Below are 27156 nucleotides of genomic sequence, written 5' to 3'. Positions count from 1 at the left end.
ATGGTCCAACTAAACGCAAACCGGATGGAATAGCACGCCGCTGCAAGATGCTGTGGCAGCTATGCTGGTTCAGTATGCTTTCAATTTTGAATAAATCCCCAACAGTGTCAGCAGCAAAGCAACCCCACACCATCACACCTCCTCCTCCATGCTGCAAGGTGGGAACCAGGCATGTAGAGTCCATCCGTTCACCTTTTCTACAAAGACACGGTGGTTGGATCCAAAGATCTCAAATTTGGACTCATCAGACCAAAGCACAGATTTCCACTGGTCTAATATCCATTCCTTGTGTTCTTTAGCCCAAACAAGTCTCTTCTGCTTGTTGCCTGTCCTTAGCAGTGGATTCCTAGCAGCGATTTTACCATGAAGGCCTGCTGCACAAAGTCTCCTCTTTTTTTTTTTTTTTTTTTTAAATTCTTTATTTTCCAAATTTTATTAAATTTTTCAAAGGGAACCAGCATCATAACTAAGTACATTTGTTAGGACCATATCGGCCTTTTTGCAAATACATTCCATATGCCTCGGATTGGGTATAAAGCAAAATTTACATATTCATATATTATCAGGCAGTATTCCCGCAAATACCCTCACTTAGGCGTCCAAGACTTCGGGTTCCACTGAACTGTTTCATAAATAAGTAAATATTAAACAAATAACCATAAGTAATCAGCAAGAGTGCTTAGTAAGAGGTAGGGAAAGAGAGCAGAGGAAGAAGGAGCAAGCTAGTTAGAAAGAATAGAGAGGAATGAATACCAGGGAAAAAGGGTGGGTTGCGGGGGAAGGTATGGGGTGGGGAGGGAGGTAGAGGGTGCGGCTATGTGTTGCCTTCTGCAATTGTAGGCATCTCCACTGGCCAAGCAGGGTAGGATCTTGTCTAACTGCCAAACTAGCTGCCGAAAGCCAGGATCCCCAGTCTCCAAACTCCTCCACTCGATCCACCCCGCCTCTAATCCACATCCGGAAGATCGGATCCACCCTACCAGGTTCAAAGGCAGGATGGCTCAAGATATGCATTAGGCTGGAGTTCCTGGGAATCATTTCTGACTGTACTCTCCCGATGTTGCAATATGTCACGGTTGGGCCGATGGTTGGATGTGTTTTCAATCCTGCAGGGACCTCCGAGAGCACCTACGGCAATTTATTAAGGGGTATTGGGGAGAAGGACTGCTCAATTTGTATCCACTTCTTCTGAGACCTGTTCCGGCACCAATCAATCTTTCTAGTAAGATGTCCCGCCAAATGATATCTTCTCAAGTCTGGCAGCCCAATCCCCCCCCCCCCACCTTTGGTCCTGTGCAAGATGGCTCTTTTTATACGTGCCGATTTACCTGCCCAGACGAACGAGGACTGAATTGATTCTTGGGATTTGAAAAATCCCGAAGGTATTTTAACTGGGAGCGCCTGTAACAAATACAGGATTCTGGGTAGGACATTCATTTTGTATATCTGGCATCTACCAAACCAGGAGAACAGTGATTTCCCCCATCTGTCGCAATCTTTCCTAATAGAGGCTAACAACGATGGAAAATTCTGAGCGTAAAGGAGACTCAGGTCCCCGGTCAGCCGTATCCCCAAATAGCTTAGGGGCTGGGTTGCCCATCGGAAGCTAAACGTGGTTTTCAGGTCTTCTACTTCTTTGGATGGGAGGTTGATGTTCAAAGCCTCCGATTTTGAAAAATTTATCTTAAAATTAGATAAACTGGAATATCTCTGAAATTCCTTCATTAAGTTGGGAAGAGAGATTTTGGGGGCTGACACAAAAAACAGGAGGTCATCAGCATATGCCGCTACTTTATGCGTGTCTTGAAGCACTCCTATACCTGCAATATCTGGGTTGGCTCGTACGTGTCTGAGGAAGGGCTCAAGCGTCAGGATGAAGATTAAGGGTGATAGCGGGCACCCTTGACGGGTGCCATTAGATATTTTAAATGGGTCCGACAGGATCCCATTCACTCAGACCCTAGCCGAGGGTACCGAGTACAGAGACATAATCAGACCCATCATTTCGTGTCCCAACCCCAGACACCCGAGCGTGGCTTCCATGAAAGTCCATCCCACTCTATCGAATGCCTTCTCGGCGTCTGTTGACAGCAGCATGGATGGTATGCCCCCAGTTTTAGCTTTATGTATTAAATTAATGGCCTTAACTGTATTATCCCGTGCCTCACGACCCACCATAAAGCCCGTCTGGTCTGGATGAATTATTCGTGAAAGTAGAGGTGCCAGCATATTTGCTAGAATTTTAGCAAATAGCTTTGTGTCCACATTTAACAAGGAGATTGGGCGGTAGCTCGCACATTGTGTTGGATCTTTCCCTGATTTAGGTATGACCGTAATGTGCGCTCTCAACGAGTCTGCATTAGAGTTCGGGGTTCCTGACGTCCTGGAGTTGAATGCTGACAGTAGGTGCGGGGATAATATTTCTTTAAGTTTTTTATAATATACAAGGGGGAAACCATCTGGCCCAGGTGCCTTTCCTGTTTTGGATGACCCAATTGCATCAACTAGTTCTTGATACAGAAAGTATTCGACAAGAAGGGAAAGTAAACAAACCAGCTGGCCTAAAAGAATGACCAGTAAATAACACACTATAAAACTTTACAGTCTCATGAAATTTGGAGACCTGGTGACCTTCAATCAGGAGAACCACCCTTGGGGTGCGTGGAAAACCAAGGGTGACAGCTGAGCAAGCTATAGGCATTAATGACATTATCCTACTAGGCTAAAAACTCACATTTCACCCCCCGATCTTAGACCGAACGGTGAGAGGCACAATTCTTAAACTTGTATGTCAAACTATCAACACAGTAACACAGTATTAAGGGACCCTGTGACTCCCCAGAAAGGAAGAAGAGGAGAAGAGAGAGAGAGGGAAAAAAAAAAAGGGGGGGGGGAAGAGGGGAAACAGACCCCCCCCGTCAGGGAGGAGAAAGACACAGATATAACCCACATCAGTGACCCATCATAATAGTGTCCTTCTCAAGTCCAATAATCTTACAGGGACTGCCAGATCTTCCTCCTCGACCCGCACCTCCCACCTCTGAATAAGGAACCACCTCCGATCTCGCTTCATCAGTCTGGCTCCTCCCGGGAGAATTCTCCCATTGGCCTGGAATCCTTGGAGCTCCTCTGGGGTCTTGCAAATCTGTGCCTATTTCCTCTTTGTCTTTGGGGTAATCCATTGGATCTGTCCAGATGTAGCCAGTTAGGAATTGCTACTGCAGGGGTTTCAAGGAACTGGAAAAGACCCTCCACCTCCTCCGGGCGTTTCAGCAGGTATTGGACCCCATTATAAGGTGAAATGGGTATCCCCATCTGTATGACGCACCTTTTTCCTTGATTTTTTGCAGTAAGGGCATAAGTTGGCATCTCATGTAGAGGTTTCTAGAAGAAACATCAGGAAAAAGCTTAACTTCAAACCCTTCATATGTGACAGTCCCGTGGGTCCATGCATTTCACAGTATGGCTTCTTTATCAGTATAATAGTGCAGTCTGCATAGGATAATGTTAAGGTGAACTCTTAACCAGAGATCACTAGTTGCCTACTGCCTGGCCGAATTGGTATATACCAAGTGCATGCATAAAAGAATTCACACCAGACACAGTCGGATATGACGTCTCTTCTTGGTCACAGTAAAGATGGCACCAAAACAGACAGAGAAGAGCATGCGTCCTCTTGATATAGGCTAGGGGCGTACACAAGTTCAGATATGCTCATTTAGTGGGACAGTCCATGAGCTAGCCAATGGGGAGATCCGTGTTGCTGTTGATGGGCGGGTCTGACTCCAGTGGATGAAACCATAATGATGGGAGGGACGTCATTTAGTGGATCCATGCTGATGGTTTGGTCTGTGATGTCTTCTGATCTTTGGGTTTGTCTTCTCTTATATGGTATCTTCTTACACCTGGACATTCCTTGCATTCCAGGCAAGGTGTGGAGAAACAGGCAATGACAGCCACCTTTATATCTGTGTCATGTATATGATCTGAAACCTGAATTATGTAAGGCAAATCGACATATTTCCCACAATGCCTTGTCAAGAGGTTAATTAAGTATTTCATCTTATGGCTCTCCTCAACAGTCCCCCCTAAATACTTTATTAACCTTCTGACCCTACCGTGGTCCTCTAACACATCAGCTCTAATGCTTTAACTGCAACCCTTTTTTTGTTTTGCTATCCACTATACAAGCAATGCTAAGCCTTTGCCCCCGCTGGTACAGACTGCTGATCAGAGAGTTGATCACATCCCGCACACACAGTTCACAGAGGTATAGGTAACTAGAACAGACTATTTAATGCCGAAGCGCTTACTCAGAATTTGAGATTAATCGATTAGAAAGAGTAAGGCAATTGTAAGAATAAGCTTCTTACTGTTATGCTGCAGCTTTTACCATTACTGTTTCTGAAAGACTGATTCTCAGTCAATATCCAAGTGCTGTCCGCGTCTTCGAGACTTTTCTACCTTAATACACCTAATTGTATCACAACACTAATGGATCTCTTCTTGTCTTGGGTCCCTTATCTACCACCAGGAGGCCTTTAAGTACACAATACCAAAGGACACGACCAATCCCGTGCCATGTTTTAAATATGGATAGAGCCATATACAGATAAATAGCTAGACAAAGAAAGAAAAATTCTGTACAACGACTCGAATGCAAAACACTTGAATTTTATTCATATAGAAAAAGTTAATAACAAGTAGAAAATATGATAAAAAGTAGAGACAGATGGTGTATGCCAGCAGATGGCGCTCTCACCACAAATACAGCAGGTAGAAGCACATTATGCAATAGTTATATCCAAATGTGCACAACCAAGGCTCACCTATAAGGCAGGTAGCCCAGGGCAGGACAAATTACAAGCAGGTAAGGGATGCTGAATGCAGCGAATCCAAGACATAGAAATATCAACATGCATAATGAATAGAAATATATCCCTGAATCAACTGCAGTGCTAATACCATACCTGGAGATGTGGTGGGAACCCTGAACCCCTCTTAACAAGATTTCCCTTATGCATGGATCCGATTACCTTCAGTAACACAGAGTAGCACTTTTACGGCTTCAAATACCAACAAATAAGACAATACCAGTTACCTGCAAGTGTATGTTACCCTTAAAAAGTCACTTACATCCTTAAACTAATGAGCTGGTTCAGGTCAGATAATGTTTTTTCCACCATGAGCCCTTATTTGTATAATGTTCCTGTACCCATTGTTCCCTTGGTTATGGTTATTTCCCATGTATCATCCCCAATCTAGAAATTCTCCATAAGGTTCTATGTGAGATAGTCCAGCACTATGTGTGTTGTGACCCCCATTCTGCTGGTACGATGGACTCTTTACAGCGGCTGCTGTCTCCAGATGGGTTTTCCCTCAAGCTTCATGGAAGTCGCTGTGGTTGGGAAAAGCTGGATCGGCCCTTCATGGCTCATGGCTCATTCTGACTTGTCTTTTTAGGATCACCCAGTCTCCTGGCTGGAGACCACGTGCTCCTGACACTGATTTAGGATCTGGAATTGGAGGATACACATGTTTAACACACTATATAGGCAGTTGTATACGGCTCGTACATCACTGGTCAGGATATCACACTGTATCTGCAGTATCTAAGAAATATAATCACATTGTAGGTGCTAAACCAAAAATATATAAAGATCTAATTATTAAGAAAAAGGAAAATTTGTTACATGATTTGCCAGCGTCCACCGTTATCTTGGGGATCGTTACATTTTTATGTTATAATCATTAAAATTTTAAACAACATACACCCATGTGACTATAGACACAATTAAATATTCCAATAAAGGAGGGGGCAGGGATTGGGGCAATAGCCCTAAACTCTCCCTACCTCGCAGCGGAGGTCGGCACCCTATAAGGCGAATTGGCGCCCCCACTCACCGACGGCTCACCCTCCCTATCCATACACTGCTAAGCTAATACGTGCTGCTAATGTCAGTGAGGGAATATAGAAACCATGAGATACCGGGGATAAAGAGGCGTCAATATGCAATTATATATATCCAATTCATTCCCAAAGATTAAATATTCACACTCTGTATTTTACATAGCTGTTTGGTAGCTTAAATCAATATGATACAGCAAAATTGAAGGACCAAACCCTAAAATAAATTAAATATCTCACATGTATAAGATGTACCCACTGTATCAATATAATAATAATAAGGCCAGGTAAAGTCATGAGGAGATCTCGTCCAATCACAGGCCCTCCACTGTACAATTCTCACTCAGGCTAATAAAATAAACGCATATTTGTCAGACATTTAGCTTGAAAGAATCCCAACGCGTTTCTCCCTTCACAATGGCAGATGGGTTCATCAGGTACTGATCTCTATAGTGACCTCTGCTATAGAATATGTTCTTTTACCGCTTTTTAGGAACTCCATCTTTACATACCACCAGCACCATGAGTTTTTCAGCAGTAATGTTTTCCACACTGGATATGTTTCAGAGCAGGCCTGAAAAGAAATTCACTCAACACGCACAAAACTCATATAAACCTACTCATGGTAGATGTATATGACTAATCTGCAATCACCGGAGCAGTAGAGCGGATGAGGGGGGTCTTTCTACGAGGTCTTTACAGTTTTTCTACCTTAATAGGCACACGTCTTACAAGACTGGATGTGTCTGGCCACCTGGGTACTGAAGCAGTGGTGCCGCCCATATCTTGTCCATCCCAACACCTTTGTCACATGGGTTACCTGGGCCATTATTGAGTAGAACGCTCACGGCAGAGAAAGCTTACCGCCCTTTATCCACAGACCTTCCTCAGTCACTGGTTCCCTGCGTCTCACACTCCGTTCCTTGCTGAATCGCTTGTTCCTGTAAGGATTTAAGAACACAAGGAGTGACCAATGTCACGGACGACGTGACAGGAGCCACCGAGGTACTGGTCTGCATTGGACTCTCAACTCTAGGCCCATTCACTGCTTCTTTGTTGTGCACCTGTGCGAGCATCTCCTCCGGCTGCTGCCTATATCCACATTTTGACTATCTTACCCCTTTCTGCTCTACAAACCACAGTGATCGCAAATCTTCATCTCGTTCTCCTATTACGATGGAAGAGGAGTGGTTTGATTTTTAATACCTCATGTTGCGTAACCTCAGCATATCCAGTGCAGAATCAACCAGCATCTTGGTATCTGGATCCATCTACGGAAAAACTCAAAATCTGCATTAGCAATGGGCTCATCTGAGACATGTTCAAAACCTGACGATTCTTGTTACATCAGAGCAATCATGAGATATATGTATGTCTGCTGTATCCTCCTCACAGATAAAAATATAAAGACAACTTAATAGAAAAACCCAATCGATGAACAAATTAAAACCTTAAATAATGTGTGACTTTCCACATCATCTTTCTCCCCCTTTTTGAATCTATTATCCAAAACATAATTAGATTCAAAAACTGTGTGGCCCCGGAGCTCTACATTTAGGCATGAAAGTCACATTGTATAGATTGTACCTAATCAGGAACAGCAGAAATATTGTTTTTATCTGTAACGTAATAATGGAAAACCCTTTCAATGGCTTTTATAACCTTTGCTTGAACCACAGAAATCTGCATTGCAATCATTCGTTCTATAAAAAGAAAGCAGATTATTCAATACATGAAATATAAAACACAGAATTCCATAAATCATCCACATTCCTTAAAACAAATTATTGTAATTATTAATAAATATATTAATAAATTATTATTATATTATTATTATTATTAATAACTGTAATAACGTAGCACACCTTTGGATATTGGATGTAGGGGCGTTCATTTTTGAATCATTGAGGAGATTATCAGCATCTCTGTGATACTGTCCTATAACTTGAAGGGATAAAAGAATCTAGAACAAATAAACTGGCCATGTGGGAAAACAAAATGTTGATTTGCCATAGAAAAATTATCCAACAGACCTCTATGCTTGAAAAGCTATCAATGAATCTAAACATATCCACAGTTAACTTTTATTTCTTTGGGATAAAATTAGTAAAATAAAAAATGAGTTTCAATAATGTTTTCTGATACACTTTACAATGAATTAAATGTAGAAAGCCCTTTTTTTTTTTTTTTTTTTTTATTTAAAGAAACATGACCATGTTTGGGCTGCTCTCTCTTTTCACAGCAGGCCCACAATAGGTTCCAAAGGGAGACAAAAAACCCTGTTCCACAAGTTTTTAAGATTGCTCCTCCGCCCAAAACCAGATGGAAAGAGGCTTTTTCAGCTGCAGGAGAGTCAAATTTCCCTTCTGTTGATTTATTTGTTTATTTTTATTTTTTAAAACATGCAACTCTCAGGATAAATCTATCAGATCCATAACGGAAATATGTATTATTTACTTCTTTATCATGACCTCTACTGCAAAGGTACGTTATTTAAAGGTTTTTTTTTTTTCTAATTTTATTGCTTAGTAATCAATAAGATATTGCTCCTTGTGACTGTCCTGACTCAATCCAACCTGCACACTGGATCTATATTAAGTGTCTTCCACAACCACCCAATCATTCAATATTCCATCTTTTAGTACTATAAACATTTACTAACACTTCATAGGTTATTCAGTGAGAGCAGTTTTGTCAACTTCACTGGAGGGCTCCATACAGATTTACTAACAAAATGGCCACTGCCAGAATAGCACATGGCTTCTTTGTGTAAGGGCGGTTGAACCACATGAGAGGGGGAAGGGAGAAACTGATTTTACTTCTGCTAAACTTACAAGTTTAACCAATTATCCTTCCTGCCTATATTCTATACTCTATACATATACACACAGATTTACATATCCACAGTCTTGGTCCAACTACAGTTAAAAACACTAATTTTTCTGTCTAAGTATGTACTACTCCATTCAGCCATGTGCTTCATCCACCATTTTAAAATCTGTAGGAACATGTGGCAGAGAAAAGGGAAAACTGACCTCACATCTGCTCAAACTCTGTCTCCCCATTTTCTATAGTCTGTACTTATACATATATATATTTATACACACACACATATGTCCTAGATCTAAGTCTAATTATAGATAAAAACACTTATTTTTCGGTCTAAGTATATAGTACTCCATCCAATCCATTGCTCAAACATTTACAGAGCACATGGTCTTCTTCACACAAACCCCTGACTCACTTTGTTTTCTTTGTCTCAATCATGCTGTAGCCATGTGCTTCGTCCACCATTTTAAAATCTGATCTAAAATGTCTGCCTCCATGACTAGCACATGGTTTATCACAGGATTACAGCCTAGAGTCCCCACATCTCAACACAATCCACTCATCCGGATTTTTTCCGACCACAACTAGACACCGCTTCATCAATTTCTCCATCTTTCTCTCAAGATAAACAACACCAACAAAACCAACAAACAAACACAGGAGTAGATGACTCACAACTGACACACAACTTGAACACTAAGTAAAGTTTTTGTAAAGTCTGCAGCAGGCGCCTCGTCACGGTGTCCCTGCCCAGTTTCTACATGGTCCATAATTCATAAAGACACCAATGGTGTCACCCCTGGCTACAAGGTGCCCGTACCAGCCGATTCACGTCCAGCGCTTTTTCTAGACCCCAAGACACCTCATACCAATTATATCACCCAAGCTTGCGCTAAGCCCCAATGGTATCCGTACCAGCCATTTCACGTCCAGCGTTAGGCCCCAAGACTACCACGTACCAGCCACAATGCGCAACTTAAACGCTATGCCCCAATGGTATCCGTACCAGCCATTCCACGCTAAACCGCGCTAGGCCCCAAGATTACCACGTACCAGCAGTCCCACGTATTTCCTTACAGAGCCATAAACTGTACCACAGGCGACAACCGTATACTATACCACAGACAAAATCCTTTACCATATCAACAAATTTGAGAGCCCGTGAAAAACACGTGCCTAACCTGACCAATTAAAACCTGCGCTATATCTCTAGGTCTTGTACCAAACCGTATTAATTACTTAAGTCTCCACTAGAACCACAAACCATATCACAGGCGACAACTAACAGAACTCACAACCCCACATGCTCTCTTAATTTCCCCTCTTCACAAATACACACAACAGACAGCAGGCAACTGAATATGTGACGGTTCTTCCGAGATTAATATGGCCAATAGCCGTGAGACCCGTCTGCCCGTCAACAGATACCCCAACAAACCGGACACAGTCAGGCAATCAGTGCCACACACCCCACCGAGACCACGGGAAGACTACAGATTATGAAAAATCAGCAGACCTACCGTACTCTCGTTCGGAAGTGATCAGTTTCCTGGGGTGTCCAGCACGTCATGCCGTTCCAGTTGCCGGTTCATCAGGATTTCAGGTGTCTCCGTCTATTGGCCCCACGTTGGGCGCCAATAATGTTAAGGTGAACTCTTAACCAGAGATCACTAGTTGCCTACTGCCTGGTCTAATTGGTGTGGGTCGAGTGCATGCTTGAAAAATGAGATCAGACACAGTCGGATATTCATCTTTCCTCGACAGAAGTCAGCCCATGTTCTGCTTTATTACAACTGAGCTTGCTCTGATATAACCTTGCAAAGGGGCATGTCCGGATGTGTTCATTGGTCAGTGGGTCGAACAATGTGTTAGTCCATGAGCTGATTGGTAGGCGTCATTGTAGGCGGGTCTATGACATCATTGGATGGATCCATGGTGATGGTGATGGGAGGGACGTCATCTGGTGGATCCATGCTGGATGGTCTGGTCTGTAATGTCATCTGATCTTTGGTTTGGTCTTCTCTTATATGATATCTTCTTTCATCTGGACATTCCTTGCATTCCAAGCAAGGTTTGGAGAAACAGGCAATGACAGCCACCTTTATATCTGTGTCATGTATATGATCTGAAACCTGAATTATGTAAGGCAAATCGACATATTTCCCACAATGCTCTATGTCCAGAGGTTAATTAAGTATTTCATTTTATGGCTCTCCTCAACATTACTAGCAAGATACAGCTTTATATAGGCCTAGGAAGCTCCACACATGGAGCACGCTGGATACTGGCAAAGCCCAATGTGGAGCACAAGAAAGTTTAGCAGACCGGGGTGTAGGGAGAAGAGCCCAGACCCAGGACAGGGGGGTGACAGGACCCCTCAAAGGGACTCTTCCAAAAGAGTTCATAACTGCCCCATTGGGAATCATGGTCTTGGATTCTGTCAGGGGCTCACAAAGTGAGGTAATGGAGGCTGTAGGCAGACAGGAGACTGAAAGCCGTGGACGGACATGGAGCAGATATCCTGGAAAACCTGGGACGAGTAGCAGAGGCACTACCAGTCACAGGCATACAGCAGAAGTCCTGAAGACTGCAGACAGGCTGCAGAGGTACTGACACCCACAGGCAGACAGGTAACTGAGGTATTGGAAGCCGCAGACGTCCTGGAGACCTCAGACAGGTGCAGACATACTGGAAGCCACAGGCAGATTGGTAGCTGAGGTGCTGGAAGCCACAGATAGTCTGGAGATGTTCTGGAGACTGCAGACAGGTCGCTGTGCACAGACAAACGAATAATCCTAATACCAGGACACAGGTGAGTATCTTGGTAGCCTTATATAGGCCAGTTAAGCTCAGCACATGGAGCGTGTCCGGCTACTTACAAAGCCCAACGTGGAGTACAGGAAAGTTTGTATGGAGTGGAGCCGTGTGTGTACGAGGTGTGCGAAGCAGAGCCGCGTGTGTACGAGGTGTGCGAAGCAGAGCCGCGTGTGTACGAGGTGTGCAAAGCAGAGCCGCGTGTGTACGAGGTGTGCGAAGCAGAGCCGCGTGTGTATGGAGTGGAGCCGTGTGTGTACGAGGTGTGCGAAGCAGAGCCGCGTGTGTACGAGGTGTGCGAAGCAGAGCCGCGTGTGTACGAGGTGTGCAAAGCAGAGCCGCGTGTGTACGAGGTGTACGGAGCGGAGCCGTGTGTATATGAGGTGTATGGAGTGGAGCAGTGTGTTTACGAGGTGTACGGAGCAGAGCCGCGTGTGTACGAGGTGTGCGAAGCAGAGCCGCGTGTGTACGAGGTGTGCAAAGCAGAGCCGCGTGTGTACGAGGTGTGCGAAGCAGAGCCGCGTGTGTATGGAGTGGAGCCGTGTGTGTACGAGGTGTGCGAAGCAGAGCCGCGTGTGTACGAGGTGTGCGAAGCAGAGCCGCGTGTGTACGAGGTGTGCAAAGCAGAGCCGCATGTGTACGAGGTGTGCGAAGCAGAGCCGCGTGTGTACGAGGTGTACGGAGCGGAGCCGTGTGTATATGAGGTGTATGGAGTGGAGCAGTGTGTTTACGAGGTGTACGGAGCAGAGCCGGGTGTGTACGAGGTGTACGGAGCGGAGCCGTGTGTGTACGAGGTGTACGGAGCAGAGCCGTGTGTGTACGAGGTGTACGGAGCAGAGCCGTGTGTGTACAAGGTGTACGGAGCAGAGCCGTGTGTATATGAGGTGTATGGAGTGGAGCCGTGTATGTACGAGGTGTACGGAGCAGAGCCGTGTGTATATGAGGTGTATGGAGTGGAGCCGTGTGTGTACGAGGTGTATGGAGCAGAGCCGTGTGTATATGAGGTGTTTGGAGTGGAGCCGTGTGTGTACGAGGTGTACGGAGCAGAGCCGTGTGTATATGAGGTGTATGTGTGGCGCCCTGGACAAGCCAGGACGTCACAGGTACTACAACAACACACCCCACACCCCGGCTAGGCACATCTAGGTTAAACAGAAATCCTTGTTGCCTCCCTCCAGGGGCTGATGTCCACACCAGGAGGTGGGCCAGGCGGTTGGCCCCGCCCACCGAGGAGTTCACAGTCCTGGAGGCGGAAAAAGGAAGAAAAGTCAGATCAGTTTTGGAAGTGAAGTGGTAGGAGAGGAGACTGACCGTGTCCGGGTGCGTGGCCCGGGCACATACAGTAAGGTTGGCAGACGGTGGTGACCGTCTGCAGGAGAGGCTGATTGGAGTGAACCGTAAGGACCGGGGAAGGGTCGTGGCCCGCTGGTACCGGATCGGGGAGTGAAGAGAAGCCAGCACCATTCGGCAGGGCTTACGGACCCCGACCAGGCTAGGAGTCGCCGTAAAACTGGTCAAATCCGTTAGCGAAGGGAACCTCCGGGGTTTCCCAGCAGTCAAGACCCGATTGAAGGCAACAGCTCACACCGTAAAGGGAAACACAGTCACCATCAAGGCTACAGTTCCCAGGGCCAGAGCCTGCGGGCAAAAGGGGCTCCCTCAGCATCCATCCAAGCTGGGGAGCAGGTTACCGGTGGGAAGCCATTGGAACCATAAACACAACACAGGTGCAGGGAAAGGCAGTCACCATCAACCTACCGGGAGGAGAAACACCGCAGCCGTCTGTGGGACCCGTCCATCCAGCCGTTTGTTTTACCGGAGACTTTGCATTCATCATTGGCTGAGTGAGTACCACCGTGCCGTGCGGCACAGCGCTGCCCCCGCGACCCTGCACCTCGCCAGGCCCCGTAACCCGCCTGCCATCCCTAAACCCCTCACCGGGGCCCCGGGACAACCAACCCCCCTACCCTTGGAGAAACAACATCCAAGCTGCTCCCTGTCATCGCTCCCAGGATCTCCGTCTAGAGCAGCGGTGGTGTCACAACCTCACCACAACCGTGGGTGGCGTCACGGACAATATCCCTAAACCAAACCACCCCCTTTCACTCACGGGCGAGGAACGCCGCTCAAGTCCCCGGGATCCGGCCCATCGCTCGAGCCACCGAGCAGCAGCAGCAGCAGCCGGACCCGAGCAGTGGGTGAGCGCAGCGTCCCCTCCTCTGCCCGCGACATATGGAGTGGAGCCGTGTATGTACGAGGTGTACGGAGCAGAGCCGTGTGTATATGAGGTGTACGGAGCGGAGCCGTGTGTGTACGAGGTGTACTGAGCAGAGCCGTGTGTGTATATGAGGTGTATGGAGCGGAGTCGTGTGTGTATGATGTGTTCCCATTTTTAGTTGTATATATAAGTGTTGTCAGGGGTCATAAAGTGTGGCACTGGAAGCTGCAAACAGACACATAGCAGAGGTCATGGATGATCGGGGACGAGGAGCAGAAGAAGCTGCAGGCAGGAGACATTCTCTCTCTGGCTGGGGCCACACGGAGATTACTGTGATCCCCTCTCATGACACTCGGCTCACGCTGGCAGTACAGCAGAGCCGAGTGTCATGCGAGTGTCCGTGTGACTGAGGTCCAATCGTGCGAGCAGACCTCAGCTGTGGGGGGCGGGCGAGTGCAGTGCGGTTTTTCTCTTGCCCCATAGACTGGAATGGGTGCGAGACAAACAAGGATCGCATTCCTCCAGCAGCATGCTGCGATTGTTTTCTCTGTCCAATTAGGGCTGAAAAAATAATCGCTCATGTGTACTGGCACAGGCTAATATTGGTCCGAGTGGAATGCAATTTTTATCGCACTCCACTTGCACCGATTTTTATGCCGTGTGGTTGAGGCCTCTCTTTCTTATTAATCCGGCATTTGACAAATATAAATAATTTTGGTTCCTAATTGATCTAAAACGGGAAAGGTTTATTCTGATTTCATGTCAGATATTGAGAAAACCCTGCTGATGAAGCTTTATAAATAATGGATGGAAACTTCTAGTTTCACCTGTAGCTGTGCACAGACAAATGAACAGTCTTACTACCAAGATACAGCTTTATATAGGCCTAGGAAGCTCAACACATGGAGCACGCTAGATACTGGTGTCGCGGGCGGGGAGGAGGGTGTCAGCACACTACGCTCACCCCCTTCTGCTCGGGTCCGGCGGCCGCTGCTCAGTGGTGGCTCGAGCCGTAGGCCGGATCCCGGGGGTTTCTCGAGCGGCACTCCTCGCCCGTGAGTGAAAAGGGGGGTTGTTGGGTGTGGGGATTGTTTATTGTCCGTGACGCCACCCACGGTTGTGGTGATTTCACCACCGCTGCTCAATACGGGGGTCCCGGGGATGGTGATGCGGAGCAGCCAGATGTTGTATTGCCCCTCCGTGGGTAGGGGTTGGTGATCCCGGGGCCCGGTGATGGCTTGGGAGGTGCAGGGCCTGGTGGGCGCAGGGACACGGGGGCAGCGCTGTGCCTTGCGGCACTGTGGTACTCACTCAGCCTGAGACGTTGACACAGTTTTTACGGTAAACCAAACGGCTGGTAAGACGGTCCCACGGACGGCTGCAATTGCTTTCCCGGTAGGTGACGGTGATGTCCCTCTTCCTTGCACCTTGTTGTACTTGTTAGTTGCGATGGGTCCCCACCGGTAACCCGCTCCCCGGCTTCAAGCTGGACCGGGGGAGCTCTACTCTTTGCCCGCAGGCGCTGGCCCTAAGAAACTGGTGCCTTGGCGGTGGCGGTGTCTCTCTTACACTGGCTGGGCTGTTGCCTTCAATCGGGACTTGGTTGTTGGGGGTTCTACGTCCCCTTCACTGACGGATTCGGCAAATTATGGCGACTCCAAGCCTTGCCGGGGTCCGAGAGGCACCTGCCCTGGTGCTGACTGTCCTTCGGAACACTGCTCCAGACCGCCGGGCACACAGCCAACGGGGATTTTCCAGGAACTTCCAAACGGTCCCCCTCCAGACAGTCACCGCCGTTGCTGACCTTGCTGACCTGTCCTGCACACAGCTGGACTACTTCAGGCTTTGCACACTCTTTCTGTTCTGTCACCACTCTTGCTTTCCTCCTTTACCACTTTTCTTCCTTCTACTTTCACTTCCTTAACTCCTCTTAGTTGTTTACTCAAGCTCGTCCCTGAGCTGACTCTCTCGTGTCCCTCACTGGACTGCCTGCTTCTTCCGGCCTCCAGAGCTGAGAACTCCTCGGTGGGCGGAGCCAACCGCCTGGCCCACCCCCTGGTGTGTATCATCAGCCTCTGGAGGAAGGCAACAAGGATTTTTGGTTAGCTTTGATGTGCCTACCTGGGATGTGGGGTGTGGTGGTGTGTGACCTGTGTCCCCTGGCTTGCCCAGGGCGACACATTCCCCCTTAGCAAAATGCAGACCGTCCGCGGGCTGCCGTCCAACACTGGTTTTATTTTTCTGTAAAAGATAACATTTGTAAATTAACATATGTACATTTTTAATAATAACTCTTCCCAAGACGGGAGGCACATTCACTTTAACGTTGCAAACGGTTTACGGTTACGGTTTCCGTTCTCTCCCACCCAAGCAACCTGGCCCTGATGCTGCCCCTAAAGCCCAGGCAGCACCCCTTGACCCACAGTCCAGCACACGGTACCCGAGCGGGATCTGTCCTTCCCTCCAGAGGGTAGCCACCGGTTACTTTGGTGGCTGGGCCCCAGCCTGCTCCGCTGAGGGCCCTCCCTCCAACCTGCCTCTCCGGAGGCGGCATTGCGGAAACGGTAACGGCAAACAACTTATTTACAAGCCACTTAACGTTTGTGGTTGCCCTGCAAGTTCACGGGCTTGTCCATGGATAGTCCTCCATGCAAAAACTTTTTAAACGGTCCCCACGGGGACAACGGTGCCGGCTCCAGCCGGTTCAATCACAAGCAAATCAGGTAACTGTTCGGTATCATCTTTTTCTTCTTATCATTTTTCAAACTTTTCAACTTTTAAACAACAATCACTAAGTGGTGGTCCCAACGGGGACGGTGCTACGGGCATCCGCTGCCCTACTCCAGGCTGTCAGGCTCAGGCGCTCCTTCCAATTGAGGGGGCGCAGCGCTTGCTCGGGCCTCTGGGCTGCCCTTCAATTTAGCGTCCAGCGCAAACCACCCTCGCTCCCCAAAGAACCGAGTGTACTGGACGATGTCACCCGGCATCAGATTGCGGCCGGGATGCTCCTCAGGCAGGTGGGCATTCACATCCCGCCGGGCTACAAAAACTTCGGCCTCCAGGCCCGGCTCGTAGATGAACCCGTAGCCCCGGCGGACATCAAATCGCCTCACCTGCCCCACGTACGACGGTCCTCGGACACGGGAGGTTGCTTGCCGGAGGTTCTCTTTCTCCCGGATCGCTCTGGCCACCAGTTCGGCCTTCTTTCGCTCCCTCTCGGCGATCTCCAGGCCCAGCGGTACCGGCTCCCTATCCCAGTACGGTGCAGCTGCCAGCACCGGCGCACGGGTCGGGCCCCGCGGGACATCCTGAACGTTGCCCACTGTCAGGAATCTGGGCGGCATGTCCCGCGGTGTCTTGGCCTTGGGCGCTGCCTTGCAACAACAACCCGGCGCTACCTCAGCCGAGGTGTGGGGGATGGGCATAGGGGCTTTCCGCTGCTGGGCCTTCGGCTCAGAGCGGGTCATCGGCTCCGGCTCGGGGGGTTTTTCATGGGATGCCTCCGGTTCCACCTTCGGCATCTTCCACGGTAACACCTCCGGTGTGCCGCGGGCTCCGGCTACAGGTCGGCCCGCTTGGGCGGGGACGCTGGGTACTGCTACCGGTTGCGGTGGTAGCAGGCCTAGTGGCGGGGTCACGGCCTCCGGGACGGGTGGCGAGGGAGGCAACGGGGGGAGAGGGCTTGGACCGGGCCCCACAGCCGCGATGACCGGCCCTTCAAGGGCATCGGGACGTGGGTCACTCACCCTCCCTTTCTCCGTCTCCTCCTCGCGTCTCCGCACGGTGGCTACAACGTTCGCCATGTCGGCCTCCCACTCCTCCATGAGGAGCTGCATCCTGACCTGCAGCCTTTGGTAGAGCTGCGCGGTTCGGATCTCCACCCACGACGCGGTTCCAGGCGCGGGGGCTACGGTGTCGCGGGACGGCATCCACATGATGGCTTCTTCTTTTGCTTCCAGGAACGGTATACTTGCAGAGTCCTGGCGTCCCTGCTTTTATAGCCGCAGCTACATGCGTCCAGCCGCCATCGCGTCCCCCTTAGCTCTTTTTGGCCCCTCCTCTCTCGGGGCGGGGTCTTGGCCTTCGCGCCTCTACTACTCGAGAAGACGCTCGAGCGGGAACTTTTCGCGCCAAAGATGGCGGCTTCAGAAATTTTTCTGCCGGATACCTCCGGCGGTAACAAGGCGCACCTCTACCAGACGGCAGAGCGGTAAGATCCTGTTCGTGACGCCAAGTTGTCGCGGGCGGGGAGGAGGGTGTCAGCACACTACGCTCACCCCCTTCTGCTCGGGTCCGGCGGCCGCTGCTCAGTGGTGGCTCGAGCCGTAGGCCGGATCCCGGGGGTTTCTCGAGCGGCACTCCTCGCCCGTGAGTGAAAAGGGGGGTTGTTGGGTGTGGGGATTGTTTATTGTCCGTGACGCCACCCACGGTTGTGGTGATTTCACCACCGCTGCTCAATACGGGGGTCCCGGGGATGGTGATGCGGAGCAGCCAGATGTTGTATTGCCCCTCCGTAGGTAGGGGTTGGTGATCCCGGGGCCCGGTGATGGCTTGGGAGGTGCAGGGCCTGGTGGGCGCAGGGACGCGGGGGCAGCGCTGTGCCTTGCGGCACTGTGGTACTCACTCAGCCTGAGACGTTGACACAGTTTTTACGGTAAACCAAACGGCTGGTAAGACGGTCCCACGGACGGCTGCAATTGCTTTCCCGGTAGGTGACGGTGATGTCCCTCTTCCTTGCACCTTGTTGTACTTGTTGGTTACGATGGGTCCCCACCGGTAACCCGCTCCCCGGCTTCAAGCTGGACCGGGGGAGCTCTACTCTTTGCCCGCAGGCGCTGGCCCTAAGAAACTGGTGCCTTGGCGGTGGCGGTGTCTCTCTTACACTGGCTGGGCTGTTGCCTTCAATCGGGACTTGGTTGTTGGGGGTTCTACGTCCCCTTCACTGACGGATTCGGCAAATTATGGCGACTCCAAGCCTTGCCGGGGTCCGAGAGGCACCTGCCCTGGTGCTGACTGTCCTTCGGAACACTGCTCCAGACCGCCGGGCACACAGCCAACGGGGATTTTCCAGGAACTTCCAAACGGTCCCCCTCCAGACAGTCACCGCCGTTGCTGACCTTGCTGACCTGTCCTGCACACAGCTGGACTACTTCAGGCTTTGCACACTCTTTCTGTTCTGTCACCACTCTTGCTTTCCTCCTTTACCACTTTTCTTCCTTCTACTTTCACTTCCTTAACTCCTCTTAGTTGTTTACTCAAGCTCGTCCCTGAGCTGACTCTCTCCTGTCCCTCACTGGACTGCCTGCTTCTTCCCGCCTCCAGAGTTGAGAACCCCTCGGTGGGCGGAGCCAACCGCCTGGCCCACCCCCTGGTGTGTATCATCAGCCTCTGGAGGAAGGCAACAAGGATTTTTGGTTAGCTTTGATGTGCCTACCTGGGATGTGGGGTGTGGTGGTGTGTGACCTGTGTCCCCTGGCTTGCCCAGGGCGACACACTGGCAAAGCCCAATGTGGAGCACAAGAAAGTTTAGCAGACCGGGGTGTAGGGAGAAGAGCCCAGACCCAGGACAGGGGGGTGACAGGACCCCTCAAAGGGACTCTTCCAAAAGAGTTCATAACTGCCCCATTGGGAATCATGGTCTTGGATTCTGTCAGGGGCTCACAAAGTGAAGTAATGGAGGCTGTAGGCAGACAGGAGACTGAAAGCCGTGGACGGACATGGAGCAGATATCCTGGAAAACCTGGGACGAGTAGCAGAGGCACTACCAGTCACAGGCATACAGCAGAGGTCCTGAAGACTGCAGACAGGCTGCAGAGGAACTGACACCCACAGGCAGACAGGTAACTGAGGTATTGGAAGCCGCAGACGTCCTGGAGACCTCAGACAGGTGCAGACATACTGGAAGCCACAGGCAGATTGGTAGCTGAGGTGCTGGAGGCCACAGATAGTCTGGAGATGTTCTGGAGACTGCAGACAGGTCGCTGTGCACAGACAAACGAATAATCCTAATACCAGGACACAGGTGAGTATCTTGGTAGCCTTATATAGGCCAGTTAAGCTCAGCACATGGAGCGTGTCCGGCTACTTACAAAGCCCAACGTGGAGTACAGGAAAGTTTGTATGGAGTGGAGCCGTGTGTGTACGAGGTGTGCGAAGCAGAGCCGCGTGTGTACGAGGTGTGCGAAGCAGAGCCGCGTGTGTACGAGGTGTGCAAAGCAGAGCCGCGTGTGTACGAGGTGTGCGAAGCAGAGCCGCGTGTGTACGAGGTGTACGGAGCGGAGCCGTGTGTATATGAGGTGTATGGAGTGGAGCAGTGTGTTTACGAGGTGTACGGAGCAGAGCCGTGTGTGTACGAGGTGTACGGAGCGGAGCCGTGTGTGTACGAGGTGTACGGAGCAGAGCCGTGTGTGTGCGAGGTGTACGGAGCAGAGCCGTGTGTGTACGAGGTGTACGGAGCAGAGCCGTGTGTATATGAGGTGTATGGAGTGGAGCCGTGTATGTACGAGGTGTACGGAGCAGAGCCGTGTGTATATGAGGTGTATGGAGTGGAGCCGTGTGTGTACGAGGTGTACGGAGCAGAGCCGTGTGTATATGAGGTGTATGGAGTGGAGCCGTGTGTGTACGAGGTGTACGGAGCAGAGCCGTGTGCATATGAGGTGTATGTGTGGCGCCCTGGACAAGCCAGGACGTCACAGGTACTACAACAACACACCCCACACCCCGGCTAGGCACATCTAGGTCAAACAGAAATCCTTGTTGCCTCCCTCCAGGGGCTGATGTCCACACCAGGAGGTGGGCCAGGCGGTTGGCCCCGCCCACCGAGGAGTTCACAGTCCTGGAGGCGGAAAAAGGAAGAGAAGTCAGATCAGTTTTGGAAGTGAAGTGGTAGGAGAGGAGACTGACCGTGTCCGGGTGCGTGGCCCGGGCACATACAGTAAGGTTGGCAGACGGTGGTGACCGTCTGCAGGAGAGGCTGATTGGAGTGAACCGTAAGGACCGGGGAAGGGTCGTGGCCCGCTGGTACCGGATCGGGGAGTGAAGAGAAGCCAGCACCATTCGGCAGGGCTTACGGACCCCGACCAGGCTAGGAGTCGCCGTAAAACTGGTCAAATCCGTTAGCGAAGGGAACCTCCGGGGTTTCCCAGCAGTCAAGACCCGATTGAAGGCAACAGCTCACACCGTAAAGGGAAACACAGTCACCGCCAAGGCTACAGTTCCCAGGGCCAGAGCCTGCGGGCAAAAGGGGCTCCCTCAGCATCCATCCAAGCTGGGGAGCAGGTTACCGGTGGGAAGCCATTGGAACCATAAACACAACACAGGTGCAGGGAAAGGCAGTCACCATCAACCTACCGGGAGGAGAAACACCGCAGCCGTCTGTGGGATCCGTCCATCCAGCCGTTTGTTTTACCGGAGACTTTGCATTCATCATTGGCTGAGTGAGTACCACCGTGCCGTGCGGCACAGCGCTGCCCCCGCGACCCTGCACCTCGCCAGGCATGTAACCCGCCTGCCATCCCTAAACCCCTCACCGGGGCCCCGGGACAACCAACCCCCCTACCCTTGGAGAAACAACATCCAAGCTGCTCCCTGTCATCGCTCCCAGGATCTCCGTCTAGAGCAGCGGTGGTGTCACAACCTCACCACAACCGTGGGTGGCGTCACGGACAATATCCCTAAACCAAACCACCCCCTTTCACTCACGGGCGAGGAACGCCGCTCGAGTCCCCGGGATCCGGCTCATCGCTCGAGCCACCGAGCAGCAGCAGCAGCAGCCGGACCCGAGCAGTGGGTGAGCGCAGCGTCCCCTCCTCTGCCCGCGACATATGGAGTGGAGCCGTGTATGTACGAGGTGTACGGAGCAGAGCCGTGTGTATATGAGGTGTTCGGAGCGGAGCCGTGTGTGTACGAGGTGTACGGAGCAGAGCCGTGTGTATATGAGGTGTATGGAGCGGAGTCGTGTGTGTATGATGTGTTCCCATTTTTAGTTGTATATATAAGTGTTGTCAGGGGTCATAAAGTGCGGCACTGGAAGCTGCAAACAGACACATAGCAGAGGTCATGGAAGATCGGGGACGAGGAGCAGGAGACATTCTCTCTCTTGCTGGGGCCACACGGAGATTACTGTGATCCCCTCTCATGACACTCGGCTCACGCTGGCAGTACAGAAGAGCCGAGTGTCATGCGAGTGTCCGTGTGACTGAGGTCCAATCGTGCGAGCAGACCTCAGCTGCGGGGGGCGGGCGAGTGCAGTGCGGTTTTTCTCTTGCCCCATAGACTGGAATGGGTGCGAGACAAACAAGGATCGCATTCCTCCCGCAGCATGCTGCGATTGTTTTCTCGGTCCAATTAGGGCTGAGAAAATAATCGCACCTTTTGCACTGACACACAGGCTAATATTGGTCCGAGTGGAATGCAATTTTTATCGCACTCCACTCGCACCGATTTTTATGCCGTGTGGTTGAGGCCTCTCTTTCTTATTAATCCGGCATTTGACAAATATAAAAATTTTTGGTTCCTAATTGATCTAAAACGGGAAAGGTTTATTCTGATTTCATGTCAGATATTGAGAAAACCCTGCTGATGAAGCTTTATAAATAATGGATGGAAACTTCTAGTTTCACCTGTAGCTGTGCACAGACAAATGAACAGTCTTACTACCAAGATACAGCTTTATATAGGCCTAGGAAGCTCAGCACATGCAGCACACTGGATACTGGCAAAGCCCAATGTCACCTTGAATGTCTTTTTCTGGGGCGAGTCTTTGTGCTGATATTCCATGGACTGACGTTTCGGCTCCGGTCCGTAGTGGTGTACACAAGCTTCATCTCCAGTCACAATTGAATGCAGAAAGGCGTCACCTTCATTCTCGTAACGTGAGTAGATTTCCTGGTAAATGTCCAGTCTGTGGTTTTCATGTCAGACGTCAGCATCCGGGGCAGCCATCGTTCACAGATCTTCCCATAACCAAGCAGAGCAATAATGAGACTACACGTTCCTGTGAAATGCCGATTGTGCTTACAATATCTCTCTGAGTGATACGACCATCATCCGGAATCTACGTTTTCCATGTGTAAAGCTGGGTTTACACACTGCAACATCGCAAACGACATCGCTGTAACGTCACCGGTTTTGTGACGTTACAGCGACCTCCCCAGCGACATTGCAGTGTGTGAAACCTATCAGCGACCTGGCCCCTGCTGTGAAGTTGTAATCGCTACAAATCGTTCAGGACCATTCCTAGGTCCTTTGTTTCCCGCTGTGCAGCATGCATCGCTAGAAAGTTTCAGTGTGTAAAGGGGACTTTACAGCGACTCCGCGGCTCTGTCTGTGTAGCGTCCTGATTAGCGGTCACCTGTGAAGGATTCACTGGTGACCGCTAATCCCCCGAGTGACTGAAGTGTCCCCCCCTCTCTCATACTCACCGATCCCCGATCACCGGCGCTGCACGGCATTCACACTGCTCCAGCGGCTTTTCCTTTTTTGAAAAAGCCGGCCGCCCATTAAACAATCTAGTATTCCCTGCTTTCCCCGCCCACCGGCGCCTATGATTGGTTACAGTGAGACACGCCCCCACGCTGAGTGACAGGTGTCACACTGCACCCAATCACAGCAGCCGGTGGGCGTGTCTATACTGTGCATTGAAATAAATAATTAAATAATTAAAAAAAACTGCGTGCGGTCCCCCCTATTTTAAAACCAGCCAGATAAAGCCATACGGCTGCAGGCTGGTATTCTCAGGATGGGGAGCCCCACGTTATGGGGAGCCCCCAGCCTAACAATATCAGTCAGCAGCCGCCCAGAATTGCCGCATACATTATATGCGTATGCGACAGTTCTGGGACTGTACCCGGCTCTTCCCGATTTGCCCTGGTGCGTTGGCAAATCGGGGTAATAAGGAGTTATTGGCAGCCCATAGCTGCCAATAAGTCCTAGATTAATCATGTCAGGCGTCTATGAGACACCGTCCATGATTAATCTGTAAAGTACAGTTAAAAAACACACACACCCGAAAAATCCTTTATTAGAAATAAAAAACACTAACAAATTCCCTCATTACCAATTTATTACCCACAACAAAGCCCTCCATGTCCGGCGTAATCCACGGTCCTCCAGCGTCGCGTCCAGCTCTGCTGCATGCAGGTGACAGGAGCAGCAGAAGACACAGCCGCTCCTGTCACCTCCACGCAGCTAATGAAGGCAATAGCGCGATCAGCTGAGCTGTCACTGAGGTTACCTGGATCCAGCGGTGGATGCAGCGGTGGCCGCGGGTAACCTCAGTGACAGCTCAGCTGATCGCGCTACTCACTGCCGCTCCGGTCAGCTCCACGCAGCAAATGAGGTAAGTGGCGCGATTAGCTGAGCTGTCACTGAGGTTACCCGCGGCCACCGCTGCATCCACCGCTGGATTCAGGTAACCTCAGTGAGTCATTTATCAACATTAAATCTCATTTGCCAAGTATCTGCGCATTCTGACATCTTATCCATATCGTTTTGTAATATTTTACTATCAAGGTCAGTTTTTAATATCATACATAGTTTGGTGTCATTAGCAAAGGCTGACACTTTACTATCAATCCCATCCACAAGGTCATTAATAAAGAGATTAAAAAGGATTGGTCCTAGCACAGATCCCTGCGGTACCCCACTGCTAATTATAGCCCATTTAGAGAATATACTGTGGAGGTCGCCTGAGTTATAGCTTGTTTGTTCTAACGTAATAAGAATATCTGTGTATATAAATAATCAAAATGTAGATGTAGTTGTATAATTATCTGTCTGTCTATGTAGCCATCGCACAGACCTATAGTATAATTCAAAGTTGTATAATCATGAAGGAGTTAACCAAAGATGATGAAGCCAGAATGTGAAGCTGTAAAAAGTGTTATCAGTAATGTTCACACAGAAGGAATGTACGGGAGGGCAGGCAATGTGATGTGAGAAATTGGGGAGTGTAAAGCACTCCTTGTTAGCTTCAAGGTTATTCATGCTTATGGTATAATTGGATCTATCTAATTAGGCCAGAATCACACTTGCTAGTGCCTTGCGTGTAACTCGCGCGAGTCTCTCATGGTAGAACCCGGCCTGGCCGCACACTCCCCTGACAGGAGCGGGTCGGTTGCATGTATCTCTATGCAGCTCAGACGCTCCTGTATGCATAGTGTGCGACCATGCCGGGTTCTACCATGAGAGACTCGCGCGAATTACACGCGAGACACTAGCAAGTGTGATTCTGGCCTTAAACTAGTTCAGTTGGTATCGCTGACTCAAGGAGAGATCATGTTGTCTGTGTGTTCTTTGTCTTATATACATTGATATATATTGGCACTGATATACAGCTAATACGGCACCGTCTCTGGATATCCCAAGTGAAGACTCCATTAGCAGTCTTCAACGCAAATTCCTCCCTTGACAGAATGTGCTCCCATCCTGCTATATACCTCATCCTGGTATATAGCCGCATCATGCTATATACCCCATCCTGTCGTGCTATATACTCCACCCTGGCATATGGCCGCATCCTGCTATATACCCCCATCCTGGTATGTGCTCCCATCCTGCTATATACCCCCATCCTGCTATATACACCATCATCCTATATACGCCATCATCCTGCTATATACGCCATCATCCTACTATATACACCATCATCCTGCTATATACGCCATCATCCTGCTATATACGCCTTCATCCTGTTCATATACCCCCCATCATCCTGCCCATCATCCTGCTCATATATCCCCATCATCCTGCTCATATACCCCCATCCTCCTGCTCATATACCCCCATCCTGCTATATGTCCGGCATCCTGTGGCACACAAAAAAATAAAAATAAACGTTTATACTGCACTCACCTTTCCTCGCTCCACGCAGCATGGCTCCTCCTCCCGTCTGTGCCGGCAGCGCTGTGTGGAGCCGGAACACGATCCCTGCAGCATCGCAATGTCCTCCTGTCTGCCGGCTCCGGCTGCATGTGGACACGTGCGCACAGCGATGACGTCATCGCTGTGAGCGCCGCTAGTCTCCACACAGCCTGAGCCGGCAGACGGGAGGACATTGCGATGCTGCAGGGGAACGGTGAGTACAGTATACTGATTCACTGCACCCTGCGCTGATGATGATACACGAGGGGCAGTGAATACATACATGATCACTCCAGGCTGTAGTTGCCAGGGGTGATCATGCGGCCGGCTGTTTACTAAGCGCGCCCCCGCCCATCATCCCGCCCACCTGTCAGCTTCAGTGCTGAGAGATGATGGGCGGGAGGATGGGCGTGCATATGTAATGAGTGGGCCCACGTGGTCACAGCAGGCGCTGCTACAGCCTGCTCGTGCCCCGATGACCCGCTCCACCGCAGCACCCTCATTCCCCTCAACCACATTCAGACCATAAGACGCACCCTCCACTTTCCATCAACATTTGGGGAAAAAAAAGTACGTCTTATGGTCCGAAAAATACAGTAGCCTCTTAAGCCTTCCGATCCCACCCACAGGGATGCTTGTGCTAGGAATAGCTTATAGTGTTTTTAATTCCTCGATCACTGCCTAGGTCAATAACAAGCATGTCCTTCTGCTTGAGGGTGCCATTGACTTCGGTCTCGCTAGGGACTTTGTAGGCAAATACGCTACCAGGAGAACGGCCACCACCCTGACCGCTGGACTATACTCCAAGCACAGGGGACGTGACTAGACCGTTCTACAACTTGTCAGCCTCCCACGTATCCGTGATCCAGGGATGACTCTAGAGGGGGCTTTACACGCAACGATATCGCTAACGATATGTCGTCAGGGTCACGGAATTCGTGACTCACATCCGGCGTCATTAGTGACGTCGTTGTGTGAGCCACCTACGAGCGACCGCTAACGATCAGAAATACTCATCAAATTGTTGATCGTTGACACGTCGTTCATTTTCCAAATGTCGTTGCTCGTTCAGGACGCAGGTTGTTCGTCGTTCCTGAGGCAGCATACATCGCTACGTGTGACACCCCGGGAACGACGAACAGCAGCGTTCCTGCGTCCTCCGGCAACGAGGTGGGCGTGTCGATAATGCGGCTGGTGTCCACCCCTCCACTTCTATTGGTGGCCCGCTGTGTGACTTTGCTGTGATGATGCACGAACCTCCCCCTTAAAAATGAGGTTATTCGCCGCCCACAGCATCGTCGCTAGGAAGGTAAGTACGTGTGACGCGTATGTACCGCCCCGGGCTCGGCTGCGATCGAGCCGCTTGGATCCGGGCTCACTGGTGAGTGGCTCGAGCATCTCCGGACCCGGGGGCCCCGTGGTCCACTTCGATCTGAAAGGGGGGCTGGCGGTTTTAGGGGACGTAGGTGCACGGCCGGAGCCATGTTTGAGTTTGTGACGCCACCCACGGGTTGTGGTGAAGGTG

At 50.2% G+C, this 27156-nt stretch overlaps 1 protein-coding gene across 1 annotated transcript in view; it reads left to right on the top strand.

Moving 5' to 3' along the window:
* Positions 1-27156, top strand: part of LOC142259020 (uncharacterized) — a 56682-nt gene that overhangs the window by 16575 nt on the left and 12951 nt on the right. Inside the window, exon 7 of the mRNA XM_075331557.1 lies at positions 18287-18292. Within this exon, the coding sequence (XP_075187672.1) occupies positions 18287-18292 (6 nt within the window). The remainder of the gene's footprint in view (positions 1-18286; positions 18293-27156) is intronic.

The sequence above is a fragment of the Anomaloglossus baeobatrachus genome (assembly GCF_048569485.1).
Source record: "Anomaloglossus baeobatrachus isolate aAnoBae1 chromosome 5 unlocalized genomic scaffold, aAnoBae1.hap1 SUPER_5_unloc_22, whole genome shotgun sequence".
NCBI lineage: Eukaryota > Metazoa > Chordata > Amphibia > Anura > Aromobatidae > Anomaloglossus > Anomaloglossus baeobatrachus.
Note: the sequence above shows the minus strand (reverse complement) of the source record. Positions and strands in the feature narration are given on the sequence as shown.